This window comes from Chrysoperla carnea, chromosome 4 (assembly GCF_905475395.1).
Source record: "Chrysoperla carnea chromosome 4, inChrCarn1.1, whole genome shotgun sequence".
Taxonomy (NCBI): Eukaryota; Metazoa; Arthropoda; class Insecta; order Neuroptera; family Chrysopidae; genus Chrysoperla; species Chrysoperla carnea.
Window position 1 is genome coordinate 17,113,501 of NC_058340.1, and position 17,122 is coordinate 17,130,622.

Sequence of the window (17,122 nt, forward strand, 5' to 3'; positions counted from 1 at the left end):
GCTTTACAAAATTTAAATCAGCCAGGAATGTAGATACTACCATACATTGTCATATATGAAATGCCTATAATACCCATTAATTTTACCAGTTACATACGACATTTTGTTGCTCTTTGTTGAATATATTATTTTAGATAATGACATTCTGTAGTCTTTTAAATTATATGCAGGGGAAGGTGTAGTAACACTTAGAATTGAAATTATTCATCCCCACTTTCTCTCTCCATCTTTCCACTCCCGAAGGTTAAAAATAGATAAAAACTGGTTAAATCTGGATAAATATCTGAAATATTGTGATCCACCACCTTGTTTGACTGTGCAAAATTTCGTGTCGATATTCCTATAAATAACGAAAATATGAGAGTGTCTTCATCTTAAATATGACAGACTTATGACAGAAAGTTAATGCTGGAATGTGACATAACAACTTACTCACTAATAACCAATTATTTACGTTGAGTACCATTTTTATAAAAATATGCAATTGCGAGCTTGTAACCAGACAGTCCGAAGAACCAAAATTCAAATTTGAAAATAAAATAATATTGGCAATATGTCTTCAGTCAGTCTGCATTCTTATAAATGCCCTCATTTCAATGCAAATGTTGTACAATATCTGCCGAAAAGCCACACAATGATTCACGGTAAAATAGACTCTAGGTACTACATCTTACCCTACCCGTATTATTTTATCAAAATAGTTTGTAGCTTCATAACTGCACGTGTTTTATTATAATATATTTTCTAAATTATGGCAAATTATTTGAAAATATAGTTCAGACTTTTAGATGAATTATTTTTTGTAAATTGAACCAACGTAAATTATAATTTAGAAAATATGACAAATAAATACCTAAACCACATTACGCCATTATGCCAGGACTTTTTTTGAGAAATTCAATTTTCTAAATGCATGGAAATACTTGACCGCAAACGTTTTTATACCATGTATATATGAAATATACATAGTATATTATGTTTAGTCCCAAGTTTGTAACGTTTAAAAATATTGATGCTACGAAAAAAATTTTGGTATAGGTGTTCATAGAATCACCTAATTAGTCCATTTCCGGTTATCTGTCCGTCCGTCCATGTGTCCGTCTGTCCGTCTGTCTGTCAACACGATAACTCAAAAACGAAAAGAGATATCTAGATGAAATTATAGCGTACTAACGGACGTAAAAAGTGTGGTCGAGTTCGTAAATGAGCAACATAGGTCAATTGGATCTTGGGTCCGTAGAACTCATTTTGTAAGCCGTTAGAGATAGAACAAAAGTATAAATGTAAAACATGTTCTTTATAAAAAAATAAATCTTTTTTTTTGTAAACATCACTGTTTACCCACGAGAGCGCTAATTAGGTGCAAATTTTATAGTATGTATTAATATGGAAATATCAGTTATGTGTGTCTATACATGGTATTTCAACAATTAACTAAGTCAATTGTTTGTCTTCACTTGTTTGATTATATTTTTCGATATTTAAATGATGAAAAAGTTCCTGCGATAGTTTAAAACTAAAAATTTCACCAAATTTCACCAAATGTTATGCCTGATATTGCTTTTCTTTGCCATACTTTTCTGTTAACAAATAGAACAATACGAAGAAAAACAATGGAATGAAGGATTAATACTCCCGCAGCTATCAAGATGAATTTTGTGGTTGGCAAGAAATTAAGATCTTTTCTTAGATGTTTTTGACCCGTAGAATCGATTTTTGGCTTCAAACTTGTTTGCCAGGGCAGTTTTCCCACTTTTTTTTGAGGGTGAACAAACCAGTAAAAGACCCTCAAAAATCAATTATATGTATATTTCAAAAAACATAGGATATGTTTTAAATCTCTTTTCAACATCCTTATGACTGCAGAACCCTTGCTAGCAACTGCAGTATAAGAAAGCGTGCAAGGCCTAATCATGAAGTATTATTCTTTTGAAACAATACAGTTCATACATATGTGTTAGCTATAAATGGGTTTCTGAAACAGAAAATTTTAAAACGCATAATGTTAAAAAGCAAGACAAATCATTTAAGAAAAACTTTCCAATACTAAAACATATATTATTAGCAATTGCAAATTCTAAAAAAATATAAAAATAACAATATTACACTGCAGATAGTAAGCAATATATAATTTAATTTTCTTAACCTGATTATATAAAAAAGTATATGATCAATGTAAATTCTTTATCAAAAAGTATAAAATAAAATTTATTCCAATTGAATAGGTATATCGTCTTACGTTTTCTAATCCAATATATGAATAAACATACATAAATGCGGGAGAGTTGTCTTGGGTGGGTTTTCCAACTAGGTCGAACCACTACCATTTTAAGTTTTAATATTAGCTCGCATGAAACTTGTGTGTTTCCTAGTGGTAATGATCTATTATCATCGACATCATACCATTACAAATTTAAAAAAACATTAAAGGGACACATAATGATACATGTGCTTTGTAATCAGCGCCATACACATTTGATAATATTGTTATTGGGAACTTTTTTCATGTATGAAACTGAAACAGGAAATAAGTTGTAATAAGTATGTTGAATGTATAGTAAGAAAATCCTGTTTGAAAATGTTTTTCAAGAGGGTAATTTTATCGTAAAAAAGTTTCGCCGCATTTTGGAGAATAAGGCAATGCTAATTTTCACCATTGTGGAATCATTTTTAAAGTCATGAATCATCAGAGATCTGAGTTTCAGTTTTCGATCGTACAAAGTGTCGGTAGATAACATTGTTTGTTATCTATAAATGTTCACTTTGCAATGGAAAAAAAAAAAGTTTTTTTGTAAATTTATTGGTTATCATAATTTGCGAAGATGTTTGAATTCAATTTTGCAATAATAAGAAATACGATGGCCACCTATATCATTATGTAGAATTACCATTTCTATAGCCCAGAAAAATAACACATAAAAACCACCATTACAATACTATTCTCAGGAAATTTTGTAATAACTCACGAACAAATTTTATAATACTTAAACTGCCATAACTTAATAGTTAGCGAGATGTTTGAAAAAAAACCAATTTTTGATCTTTGACCTTGAATAATTATTTGTGCACATGATTTTGCAGTGAACTTTTCATAGGCCATTTCTTGCATCCAAATAAAGATAATCCTGTTGAAAAATTTTTAAGCAGAAAAACATCTATTTTCTGGTCTACTAATTAAACAAATTGGGTAATTACATTATTCAATTGTTTCTTCACATCCATGTTCAATAATTCAAGAGAATATTTTGTCAATTTTTTTTTTTGTTTCTTTGAGAATCAACCTACACATTAAGAGCCAGTCTTAACTAAATGTAAATTTTGTCTAATACATGTCTAGTTTTCATTCTTCATTCAATTAATTTTAGATATATTGATTATATTCAATTAATTTTAAATATTCTTTTTCTCCAAATTTGTGTAAGTACTTGAATTTTCTGAATTTTGTCTCAACAGTAATAGATAAAATATAAAATATAAAGAAGGTCGTTCGACCTTGACGACCTTCTCAAATATACCTACATACAAAAATACATAAACTTTTTTTTATTATTTTTATTTGACTTGGTTGTAGTTTGAGGTAAAGAATAACGTTCGTTTGTTTTTCATGTTCACTTTTGTGCAATATGAGAGTCGTTTCTCTGTTTGTAACACGAAACATACACATACTTTATTGGGGGTATTACATCAATACTTATAACTCCAAACATATACATATAAAGGTGAATTGCGGAGTTAGAAAAGAAGTATATGAAATATTTATATTTTTTTTATAAAAAATAAAATTTTTCCATACTACAAATATGCAGGTAATTTTTCTACCCTCAAAAATTTATATGGTTTTAAAACAAAAAATAATTCCATATAAACGTTATACAACGTCTCTATGCAGACTTGATAATAGGAGTCTTGATCGTTACTACCCATCCTCCTCGGTGGTAACACTAAAATATATAAAACGAATAACTTTTGTAAAGCACTCGAATAATTTTTGTTAATTTCTGGAGCGCAAAAAAAAAACAGAGTACATAGTGAGTATATTTCACTATGGTAGAATTATAGCGATCCAAGTATCATTTTTTCATATTCTGTGCTACACTCATTCAAGGATCATTACTATCCCGATAAATCCTTACTACTTTCTTCTCTAGAATTGATTTTTTTTTAACAGTTTTTGTGTGAAAACGAACATAGTTATTTGAAATAAAAATAACTCAATAGAATATTACCTGTCCCTTATTTCAGCAATGGTTAATTAATATTTATTTTTATAAAAATCATTAATTTTCTTATAATTGAAAAACACATTTTCTTTATTTCCACACAAATGTAAAAAATTGTGCTTGGATCACTATAGTTCTACCATTTCCATTTGTAACAATTTAATTTAGTTTTTGACGTCAAGTAGTTAATTATACCTGACCAAACGTCGATTATATTTCTTATTTTCAAAGATCAAACTATATAGAATTTACATTTTTAAAATACTTTCTCCAAAAAATAATAGATAACATTTAAATTTTCTTCTTAAAAGACACGTATTTAAAAAGTATTTTGAAATATGTTTCAATTGTTATTTGGCATTTTACTTTGACGTCGTTGCGTTATAGGTTGCACCGTAAAATAATTTAGCTACTTTTTCACATGAAAAAACTTCAAAAAAGATCCAGAAAAAATATTTAATAGCCGGATATTGGAAACTTATCAATCAACAAAAATAAAAATATAAGTATTATTAATAAAAACCAAAGGCGTACAATATTGATTTTTTTTCGTTTTTGTTTCCAGTTAAAGTATCTCTCAATCATAATTACATCAGTCTAACATATCATGTCCCTTGAATTTATTGTGAGTTTCTTTTAATAAAAATCTCCAAATACTTTACAGGATAGCTTAAAAGACCGTTTTCATATCGTCTAACATAAAAATTTTTACTATGACAATTTTGAAAATCAAATTTTGACTCAATTTTGAAATCAGAAATAAAATTTTGAATATTTTATAAATAAAGGAATCGCGTTGGGTGAAACACTTTTGGAATTTCACAATTAATACTATACTTCAGACTACAGAAAAATTTTTTCTGCATTAAATTACAGGAGTTATTTTTTTATTTAAATAGATTCAGTATCATCGTTCATTCAGTATACATAGCTCCAGAGAAGACTCCATCCATTAAATCAAATCACCTTTCAAAAAAAAAAACCAATATCGGTTCATCTCTAACACCCCTTTTTTTGTAGTTCGGGGATTAAAAAGTCAACAGTTTTATTGACTCTATAAATACTATCTAATAATCTAAGATGGTTTCCAGACAAATATCTTATTGTGATTAACGTTTACCTTACGTTTTCTAAAGTATCACTAAATTTTAAGCTGTCCTGTATATAATTCTTCCACTTGAATACACCCTATATATGTATATAATATATAAAGCATACGAAACGTAGATAATATGATATTTCTTCTACACCCACAATATATATAGAATTGTCAACAATTTCATATATGTATACCTACAATAATAAAGTTAAGAATTTTTTTCTCCTTGTATATTAGGTGAAGGTTTGTTACGTTTTTAAGTGGAAACTTCCTACTTTTTTCTACAACTCTTGCACACAATCTAATGAATACCAAGAAGTATTTTTTTTAACTTTCTGGTAGAAAATTATAGTTTTCACCTTGAAAATTAAAACGATTTAAAAAGCATTCTAAGCCAATACTGCCTAACAATGTAATAATGTAATTAATATGAAATTATGATAGTGGTGATTTAAAATTTTTATCAATTCAATTTTCAGTTAAATCAAAACCTAGAAATCTGAGATATCCTATCAACACTCGCGTTATGAGCATTTTGCTCACCCTCGTTTTAAAACATATATCACTTTTATTTTTCAAATGGTATATGTGGTTGAAACTTTTTTTTATTTTCATATATTTTTATCTATTTTCGAATTATGAACTTTTCAGATTATTTCAACTATTACAGTTTTTAAAATATATATTTTTTCAAGCCTTTCAGAAATTCGGAAATTTTCGAGCCTGTTCGTGGTCTTTTTTATGATTAATTTATATTATAATTTTTATTGAAATCATTCTTACTGGTGCATAACTTATAAGTATATTTATTTTCTATATAAAATTGCCATTTTTTGCAAAGACTTAATTCAATAAATATTTATAGTATAATTAATGAATATAATTACGATTATTTCGAATTTTCTTCTAAAATATTGGATTTTTCTTCTAAAATATTTGACTAAAGATTACTGACCAATTGACGCGAGTGCTGACGAGGTGGTATAGATGGAGATTTCACCAAATTCATTTTTTCTATAACTTATAATTTTTCTATGAAATTCATATTCATTTTGTTCTGACCATCTTTCTTAAAATTAAATGCTCCTAAACTAACTTGTAGAGGGAGGTAGTTTTTAAGTCGCACGATTTTGTTTTGATTTTGTTATTCAAGACGAAATTGGAATACATGGATCTGCCTGGATCCTTGAATGCATAGATCATGTAGTTTAACTCCATAGGATTCAAAAATCGAATATTTAAACGATATTTACAATTTAAATATTTTAAAGCAAATAAACTGGTATTTACCTTTTGCAAAGTTGTAAAAAATCATTTTGGTTGGCAATCAAAGTATGCTTACTTTATCAGCGAAAGTTGTTCAAAACGTTCAGTAAACTTTTTGACAACCTGGATAACTCCCAATTAAGTTGCAGGATAAGAATTCATTGTAATTGTTACGGAAGTTATTGCTTACGTTGGATTTTCAACATTCTTGATGAAACATTTTTTCAAAATTCTTTTTTCTTTTATACCTTCAATTTTCTTAATAAAATATTTATAAATGTCACCAAATTGATAATTTTCCAGACGCCTTGTAAGAGAACGCTCATCTTACGAGAATTTTCGTTTAAAGTAAACATTATAAAGTTACACCATAATTTCTATGCATATATATTTATCAATGGTAACATCCAAGCTAAATTAGTAAACAATGTATCTAGCCCCTAAAGCTCATATTCACTGCGGATGGTTTTCTACATAGAAAAATTCTTCATAATTTTTATTTTATTTTCAGTTGCAAAGAATGGAGGTAACACCAGTCACTGTAGCATTAAGTCCAAAAGAGATAAGAGTCATTAAATGCAATGGAGTGGGTGCTTGTAAAAAGAAACGACATCATACAAATATGTATACAATACCACCAGATTATCTGTCTCATATTGTTGTATTAGGTATGTATTTATCTTGTATATGACTTTATATATTCCGTTTCCACCATACTCCCTTATATACTTCTTCATCTATACAATAAGGTCTAGAGTTTGTTTATTATTACAACAACAACAACAACAAACAACACTGTTCTGTTTTTTTCTGCTGCTTAATTTTGTTTACAAAAAAAAAATTCGAAATCAAGTAGTTCATCGTACGACTTTCATATACAGGAAGAAATATATATGAAATACAAGACGTTTAAACTAATTTTCACACATTCTATTGTTGATTTTTAACTAAATACAAACTTGATTGAAAACTTTTTAAAAGCTCTCAAAAGTATCTGAGTGTGAAACACTCGAACTTTAAACTTATATAAAACAAGTTGTGCATGAGATTTCATTAAATTTTTTTATTTAAAATATTATTAGTGTGATAAATAATACTATCCAAATAGCACTCGTAGCTTTGCTGAACTCAAAAGCAAAAATAACACATTTTTGCTTAGAAAAGCCGACGTTGTCTAATTTTTTCTATTTCAGTTGATTTAAATTAAAATTAATGTATGGTGCATAACAAAATTGACACCATAGAGCAGAACTTGCGCAAAATTAGCAACTTCATACAATAACAATTTTTAAATAGTATACGCAATACATATTATTACATAAATTTTCTTCGCTTTGTGGGAAAAATTAAACAAATGTACATCGTTTTGCAAGTACTATTCTAAATATTTTAAATAAGCAAACAAGTATGCGGTATGAAGTTTCTAATTTTGTCTATTGACGAAGCTAGTTTTGCACCCAATGTATCCTATATCAACAATTTATAAAAACACCAAATTATTTAGCAAATATTTTGCAAAATTTTAACATACACTGTAAGTCCAACAAAAAATCACAAATCAGTCCAATCAGTTCAATAATATTCTTTATAGATGTTTTTTTTTATTATATCCAATGATTTTACCATTTTTATTATATAAATTTTTATTCGAGAGAATAAATATTCGTTAGTTATTCTATCATGTCATATTCAGGATATATTATTTTTAATGTATTAAAATTATACTAACTACAGTAGTAAGGGAAAGTTGTCTAAGTAGACCTGCCCAAGTTCATCTACCGTAATTTGTTAGCTTTTTCATTCGCTGCAATGAAAGTTTTTTATTTACCTTTCCAAGTTATTATTAAGTCTTTACATGGCGATCATATTTAAAACCTTGCCAAGAAAGTGATTAAATCATGTTCTATCAATACAACTAATCATATTTAATTGCTAAAATCAATTTAAAAAAGAAAATTTTAATACCGATAACCATGTCGTATATCAGTCAGAGCGTGTTTACGTCACAACTTGATTTCGCTTGTCGAAAGCAGTAAGCACTACCTTGTCAGTATGTTTTCAAGCTGTTATTATAAAGTGATGTCAGTTTAACTACAAAAGAACCGCATATTTTCAGTATCTATAATGTAAAAATGAATCGCTGAATGTGTTGCGAATCGCAAATCTCGAAAGCAGCTAAACCGATTTCGATAATTCTTTTTTTATAATATTCCTTGAAGTACGAGGATGGTTCTTACGGAGAGAAAAATTTAAAAAATTGTCTGAAAAAGTCAAAAAACAACACTTTTCTATATTCTCATACAGAAGATTCGTAATAATTTGAACTTTAATACCATACCATAAAGTTTAAGTGTTAGTAGAGAGGTTCCGGGAAAGCAAAACAATTGAGTGAAGTTAGTATCGTATAAATATTAATGTCAATATTTATCAGTAATTATTCTATTGCAACATTACTTAAAAACAAATTGTCTATGGTAAAACGTAAATTTTCTGTGGTAAAATGTCAATTGAAATGTAAACGTCTCTTTGCTGTGCATCTATAATATTACTAAATCTTAAAGCTACAAATTTCTATAAAATTAAAAAAGTGTTGTGTGTTTGTGGCTTACTCAATATTCCTCCTATAAGGCGGCGGACAAATTTAGGCAGAAGAACCCGAAATGCAACGAATCAAATTAATTATTTTTAAAAATCGACTGTTAGGCGGTACGAAGTTCGCCAGATCAGCTAGTTTTAAATAAAATTGTATCACATTAAGTATTACTTATAATTTAAATCGTATTATTTTTTTATTTTTTACTTATGTTCCCCTGGCCCTTAGATCAATGTGTTGAATTTCCCCAAATTGTTTCTTAAAAGAGTTATGAACAAAAGTCTAAATTATTACTTACCTTAACAAACATCCCATATTCATGTCGGTATTTCCTTATACATTTCACTATGATAAGTTGAACTTAAATATGATATATTGAATTACTGACCATACATAGCTTTCTGTGCTTTAAAACTTTTAACCACATTGGGTTAAGAGTTAAATATAAAGACTTATATTCCACTATATTTTATGAGTAATTTATTATTAACTATTAGAAAGATAAACAGTTGAATAATGAACGATGCATATTTTAATTTCCTTCTTATTGAATATGCTATATTTAATGAAGCTAGCGAAAGCTATATTTAACGAAGAAAAACTGTTTACTTAAAAATGTATTCGCTATAAAACTGTATTATCCACATAAATATGGCCATTATGGGACACTCTATATAAGAACAGATAACAATTCTAGAAAGATTTATTCAAGCAATATCTTTGTCAGAATACCTTAAATAGTTTAAATTGCGGAAAATGCAAACTCTAAAATCAGGGTTCACTACATATCTATTCTACAATTTAATCATTAACGACTCTTTTCTAAAACTAAAGCATATATTTCTTGATCAATTGATTCTTCAAAAGATTATTTGTCTTAAAAAAAATAATGATTACGATATACATTATAATAAAGATGAGTTATCTTTATACCTTTATAGATCTTCTAATTTTAAAAAATTATTCTCTTTCGTTTCGACCAGTCTGGGAAAAAACAAAATAATAACAAATATCTTCTATTTTTGTCTAACTTTTTATTGCCTGGCCTAAACAATAATGAAATGAAAAGGTATATTGAAGAATTTGTCTTTTTATTACAAATGACAGAATATTGAACATTGTACAGAGGATGTTCAAAACAATTACAAATACACGATGGTCATATGCAAAAGTGTACGAGTACGTATATAATTGAGTTAAACTGAAGTGATAGAATAAACTATAACATTATTCCCAGAATTTTATCCATTCAATTAAACATTAAATTATGCTTTATGACATGAAAGCACTTTTATTTTTATTTGATTCATATGCATTTTTTATACGCGAACTTTTTTTAATTTTTTATAATAATTTCTCGATTTGATATACTATTAGCGCAAATATTTATTAAAATATAAAACTGCATTTGAACAGTATATTAATTTTAATAAGCTGCTTAGCAATAAAATTAATAATTTACTATACTACAAGAAATTCGAAAAAATTCTACAAATTAAATATTATAATTAACGACTACTATCATTATCCAATCAACAGTAGAGAAAATGAAGTCGAAATCACTATCATAACACACCGACAAACTATTTATAAAATCAACAAATTTATAAAGTCAGGAACTTAATATGCGCGGAAAACTTACTATACATGAATATTTCACAAATCGAAAGAACCAGATGTAAGTTGTCCGATCCGAAAACTACAATCGTTGTTTCGGAAGATCAATTTTTATGCAATTATCTTCTTATTTGAATATCGTCCTCCATTAAGTATTATTCATCATTGTTAAAAAACTTTTTTAGAACCCTTGAAAGATAAATCCCGCCTGTAAGAATTTTTGTGGAGGAAAAAGGCATAACTTTGACATTAGCCCCTCTCCCAATTTCCAGCTGGTTTGAAATAACAAATACTACGCTTGGCTCTAGACGAATGCTAACAAATGGCAATGAAACAATATCATGTTATTTAAACATAATTTACCTATGTACAATTCAATCCTAGATCTTGTTAACTTACTTCTCCCAGTTCATCCTTTATACTATTTTTTTTATAGCTTTTACAATATTTTTATTATTCCTTTGACTAATTCAGTAATAAAAATTGTTTTACAGATGATTTGCCAGATAGAAATTGTGCCAGTTGTTCATCATGTTGTGTTGATTATACAGGATGGTTACAATTTCAAAATAGTTTATATAAAGTTGTACGTGATCCATTATTTGAGTTAGCGATTACATTGTGTATTGTATTAAATACGATTATATTAGCATTAGAACATCATGGTATGAGTGAACAAATTCGTCAAGCACTTGATATTGGAAATAAAGTAAGGATTATTTTTTTTAAGTTTATATTTTTCTGCTCTATATTTTATGAAATTTTGGTGGTTATAACCGAATTATTAATAATTATTATAAGCGATATGCATTAATTATTATAAGCGATATGCACAATTTATTGTGCACAATTATGATCCTTATTTCTGGCTAATTTCAAAGAAATTAGTCGTGATAACCGATAACCGATATATAAGTTAAATAAAGTTAGAAAGACTGAAAATGAAGTGTATGGGGCTCACTTTATAAGCGATGTCGTTGTGGCCGATATATTACTATATGTGATTATATAGGAATTCGGTCGGACTTTTCATTTGGGTCATTACATTCTATTTTGACTGTATTACTTTTGTAATTAGTACAATAAGATTAAGATTTAAACTACCATCAAAACTACCTTTCAAAGTTTAGCATACATTAAACAATATAAAAATATTAAAATTCTAGTTAGGAGGTAGAAAAACATTAAAAACTATCCCCAAAATCAATTTTTTGAAAATATCTCTAAAATATACGATATGGAAAAAAGTTAGGAAATTACCAATTTAGATAACTAAGCTGGGAGCCATATCTGTTATCTATTCTGAATGTTATTAAATCCAATTCGAAAATTTTCGAGAATGTCAGATTGCAGGTTATCTATTAGCTCTTGTTTGATTTTTCAACTAGAATCTAAAAGGTGAACTTTCACCATATCCTACTTTCATGTTTGTCATATGTCAAATCAATAAAATTTACCCAAAGGACATCCTTTTTATAATACAAAAATAATCTTATTAAGTTTATTAATTATTAATGAAAACATTTTTTACAAAAAATGTATACATTAGTAAAAGTATACTTTTCCCTATCAACAAAAAAAATTGCATACTTAATAGATTTTTGTTTCTATTCACTATCATGAATACAATCATTGTGTACATTTACTAAAAGCTCTTAGATTATCCTTATCAATCTACCTATAAATTGTATTCCCCAAGGAAATTAAATCAAATGCCTGGGAGTTATTCTTATAATTAAATAAACGCAAAAAATGTTTGCTAGTCAAAAGCATTTTTCTTGTTTATATTTCGATATAATATATGGAATATTGGCAAGGGGGACCTAGACCACCCGTACGTAATTGATTGGAGATTGATTAAACGTTTTTTGGTTCTAGGACCAACCGAAGAGGCTTTTTCAAACTCGTTCTCATAATTAGAAAGCGATCTAGGAACACTATAAATTAGAAAGTTGTTCCTCATAAAATAACAAATACTTTTGTTGAAAATATTTAATACACTCAACTTAAATCGAATGTATAAAGATAAACATACTTTCATTCAATTTGTGTAATGGATTCTATCAATAGTGTTCGTTTTTCGAAATAGGCTTCCAAATCTGATAGGAATTGGCTCCTAGCTAAATTGGTTGAATTGATCCCTTGATATATTGTAGTTCTAAGTATTCTGAATAAATGGCTGAATAGGCACACAGAATATAATGAAGAGTTTTGGCTTTTAAGCATTGTATTCACTGGCAAAGCCAGTCAGCGGATAAAAATACATGGATCTCAACCATTTAAGCTCTCTCAGCTACCGTACTTTATCATTAATTTAATTGAAATAAGAATGAAAAGTACTAGTTTATCAATATAAAAATTCTTAATAATTCCAAAACTATTCATTATTTTTCTTTTCACCGATTATTTATTTTTTATAAACAACTGTGAAAATGCAAAGGCATCATTGGTGCTACTGTCGTTTATTTAGACTGTTTATTATGGATTAAAGTTTATAGTTTATAACTAGTTAACTAAGTTAAATCAGAACACGATATTAATAGTTTTTGTTTATTCGGGTTTGCCAATGAAAAAATTTGAACTAAAATGGGTTCATTTTGTTCAGAAGAGCAATAAAGATATTTTAATGACTGGAAATCAAAATAAACAATATACTGTTTGTAAACCATATTAGCCATTTATATTATACATACATTAACCCAGCCAGTTAAGCTCATCACTTAAAGTTTTACATATACAATACCAATCACACACGGTAACACATAACCATATACCATAACACACAGTACACATTTTCTCTTTGTTTTATACATAAGAACGTCCATAAAAACTTTTATTAATTCATATATTTTATATGGCTAACGAGATAGCTTACAATCGGTATAACGATAGTAACACCAATCTGTAAAGCCAAGTTACACAATCATTATTGTTTTTAAAAATTAAACTAAAATGATCAAAATTTAATTGTACCACTTTTTTGTAACTGTGGCTATTTTGGGATGATACAGGCATACGGGTGGTCCGAGACATCCGGTATTTCTTTTTGAGATCAGATAAAAAGTAAATTTTTAAATAATTCGAATTTAATATTGAAAATAAAAGAGTAATAAAAATGTATATGTTTAAATAAATTATTTACAAAATAAATATAAAAAATTCAAATAAAATCAATAATTTTTTTTATGCTTTAAACAAAAAAAATTACGATCGTTTTTATTATTGTTAATAATTTATTATACATGTATATGAAATATACATAGTATATTCAGTTTAGTCCCAAGTTTGTAACGCTTAAAAATATTGATGCTACGAAAAGAAATTTGATAAAGGTGTTCATAGAATCACCTAATTAGTCCATTCCCGTCTCTCTGTCTGTCTGTCTGCCTGTCTGTCCGTCTGTTATCACGATTACTCAAAAACGAAAAGAGATATCAAGCTGAAATTTTTATAGTGTGCTTAGGACGTAAAAAGTGAGGTCGAGTTTGTAAATGGGTAACATAGGACAATTGGGTCTTGGGTCCGTAGAATCCATCTTGTAAACCGTTAGAGATAGAACAAATGTTTAATTGTAAAAAATGTTTCTTATAAAAAAATAAACAACTTTTGTTTGAAATATTTTTTTGTAAACGTCACTGTTTACCCGTGAGAGCGCAAATTGTATAGTATGTATGTTATAGCTGTATCAGTTATATATGTGAGATATATATGTATGTGTAATGTGACATAGTAATCAACACTATCTATACATGGTAATTCAACAATTAATTCAGTCAATTGTTTGTTTTCACTTGTATTTTTTTTAAATTCTACATATTATTTAAATAATAAATTTTTTATTTGTTCTATTTTTTTTTTAGGTTTTTACATCAATTTTCACATTTGAGTGTATATTAAAATTAATGGCATTGAGTAAAGAATTTTTTGCATGTGGTTGGAATATATTCGATTTAATTATAGTATCAGCGAGTTTGTTAGATTTAATTTTTGAGTTAGTAGATGGTTTATCAGTTTTACGTGGTCTACGATTGGTAAGTATTTTTCATAATTATAATTATTAATTAGTATTCAAAATTCAATAAAATAAATAAAGATGTTTAAATTTCACTTTCGTATCAATACCAGACTTTTAGCACAAACTTACGAAGGCAAATATAAGAGCTTATCCTAAATGCGACTTCTATTTAAATCTATTTTTTCTGGATAAAAGTTTGATTGCTAGTATGAATAAAAAAGGATTATTTTCAATTGTATTCTGTAAAATTAGGATTTCTCAGTTATACAGATATACTTAATATAGCACATCATATTAAGTATTTAAGCCCCTATATATATTCTTGAGGCCTTGTAACAAAAATCAGCTTTGAACGCGATAGTGACTTTACTTTTACGTAGAATTATTGGGATTCTATTTATTTTTACTCTAAAATGAGGAACCATTAGATCGAAAACGTACTCTTTACTTTTACTCACGCTTGAAAGATGCATATATTTGTATAATTTTGAAATTTCAAATTTAAAAAAATTTGATACAAACTGCATTTTTGAAAAACCAGGGAAAACAGCTGATTCCTGTAAGAATCAAATGGTTTCTACTCAATGAAGATTCAAAGAATAACTAGCAAAAGAAATTTTTTCATACATGTAACACACATTTCTTAGTGTACAAATCGTCTTTATACAACTAGTTTTGTTCCATACTACCACGCATTTTGTCTTGAAACGCATATTGTCTCCGAGAGATTAAACAAAACAATTTGTGCAAAAACTTTTTGTTTTGTCACCCAACGTTTTGTTTGACCAGTGTCTGATGATTCCTACTGTATGTAAAAAACAAATGATTGACCTCAGATCGTTTTAGCTACCTCATTAAAGATTTTAGCTGCATCTACTGTTTTGTCTAATATCGTTTTAACTGAATCGGTGATTATATCCTGAAGCTATTGATTATTTTCTAAAAAAACAAGGCAATGGATCATTCAAAAAGACAAAACTGTGAAGCCCTATTAAATTATAGGGTAAAAATTGGAGATAAGGGTGAAAATGCACTCTTTTTAGTTTTTTCAACATATTTCGCAAGCGACCCATAAAATTGGTAACCCACTTGTGATATTTTTAATTAATATTTTTCTTATTTTTTACAGTTACGGGTATTAAAGCTAGCACAATCATGGACAACAATGAAAGTATTGTTAAGTATTATTATATCAACAATCGGTGCATTAGGAAATTTAACATTTGTATTAGTTATTGTTATTTATATATTTGCTGTTATTGGTATGCAATTGTTTTCAAAGGATTATACACCAGCTAAATTTGAACCTGATCCAGTGCCTAGGTATGTAACCGAAAATTATTTGAGAAAATTTTTTTAATTGAATGAGAAACTTCACTTACTTTTGTATTTATTTGAGCTTATTGTCTGTCTATTTCAAAATTTAACGTTGTCAAATTATTCGTTCGATCATAAATTTGAATCCAGTGAGAACGATTTTCATGAACACATAATTCGGAGCTGATTTTAGCCTGTGGAATCGTTTTCACTATAAATGAGTCTAACGTGTGGTATATATGAATATTGGAGTGCAAAATTTTTTCATGTAACTTACGAATTTTTTAATTAAAAATTTTCAATTTTATTATGGTATTACCAGAAAAATTCGATTTTAAATCCGAAACCAGTGATTTTGATATCTCGAGAACCATTATTCGAAGCGAATTTAAGCTTTTGGCATTGATCTAATTAAAAGAAATTTTAAGCGATTCAAATTTTGTTATCGAATTTAATTTTTACTCAAAATTTAAGAAAATTAATAAAATGATCAAAATTAGGAACGAATTATATTCATTGGCAGGACAAAATTTTAATATCGCACTCTTGCCTCTGCTAATAAAAATAATAGTCATAAACAAATATATATCTCCTATACCCTCAGATGTCTCGGTTTTTTTAGAATTATCTTGCCAAAAACTCGTTTACCATATTCTACTTTTATTTATTTTTATTTAAGTTTATCGTTTTTTATACAGATGGAATTTTAACGACTTTTTTCATTCGTTCATGATGATTTTTCGAATATTATGTGGAGAATGGATAGAGCCGTTATGGGATTGTATGCGAGCAGAACAAGATAAAGTAATTTCGAAAAAACCATCAAATCTATAAAATAATTTTAAAATAAAAATTTATTCCAATTTTAGGGACCAGAAACATGTTTTTTCATATTTTTGCCTGCTTTGGTGATGGGAAATTTTATGGTTTTAAATTTGTTCTTGGCCTTGTTGCTCAACAGTTTTAATTCAGAAGAATTGAAAGCAAAAAAGGAC

The 17,122-nt window shown here is 27.7% G+C and overlaps 1 protein-coding gene across 1 annotated transcript in view; it reads left to right on the forward strand.

Annotated features, from left to right (window-relative positions):
- Positions 1-17,122, forward strand: part of LOC123297903 (sodium channel protein 60E) — an 80,142-nt gene that overhangs the window by 51,063 nt on the left and 11,957 nt on the right. Inside the window, exons 6-11 of the mRNA XM_044879733.1 lie at positions 7,112-7,253; positions 11,290-11,504; positions 14,656-14,826; positions 15,940-16,133; positions 16,826-16,931; positions 16,997-17,122. Of these exons, the coding sequence (XP_044735668.1) occupies positions 7,112-7,253; positions 11,290-11,504; positions 14,656-14,826; positions 15,940-16,133; positions 16,826-16,931; positions 16,997-17,122 (954 nt within the window). The remainder of the gene's footprint in view (positions 1-7,111; positions 7,254-11,289; positions 11,505-14,655; positions 14,827-15,939; positions 16,134-16,825; positions 16,932-16,996) is intronic.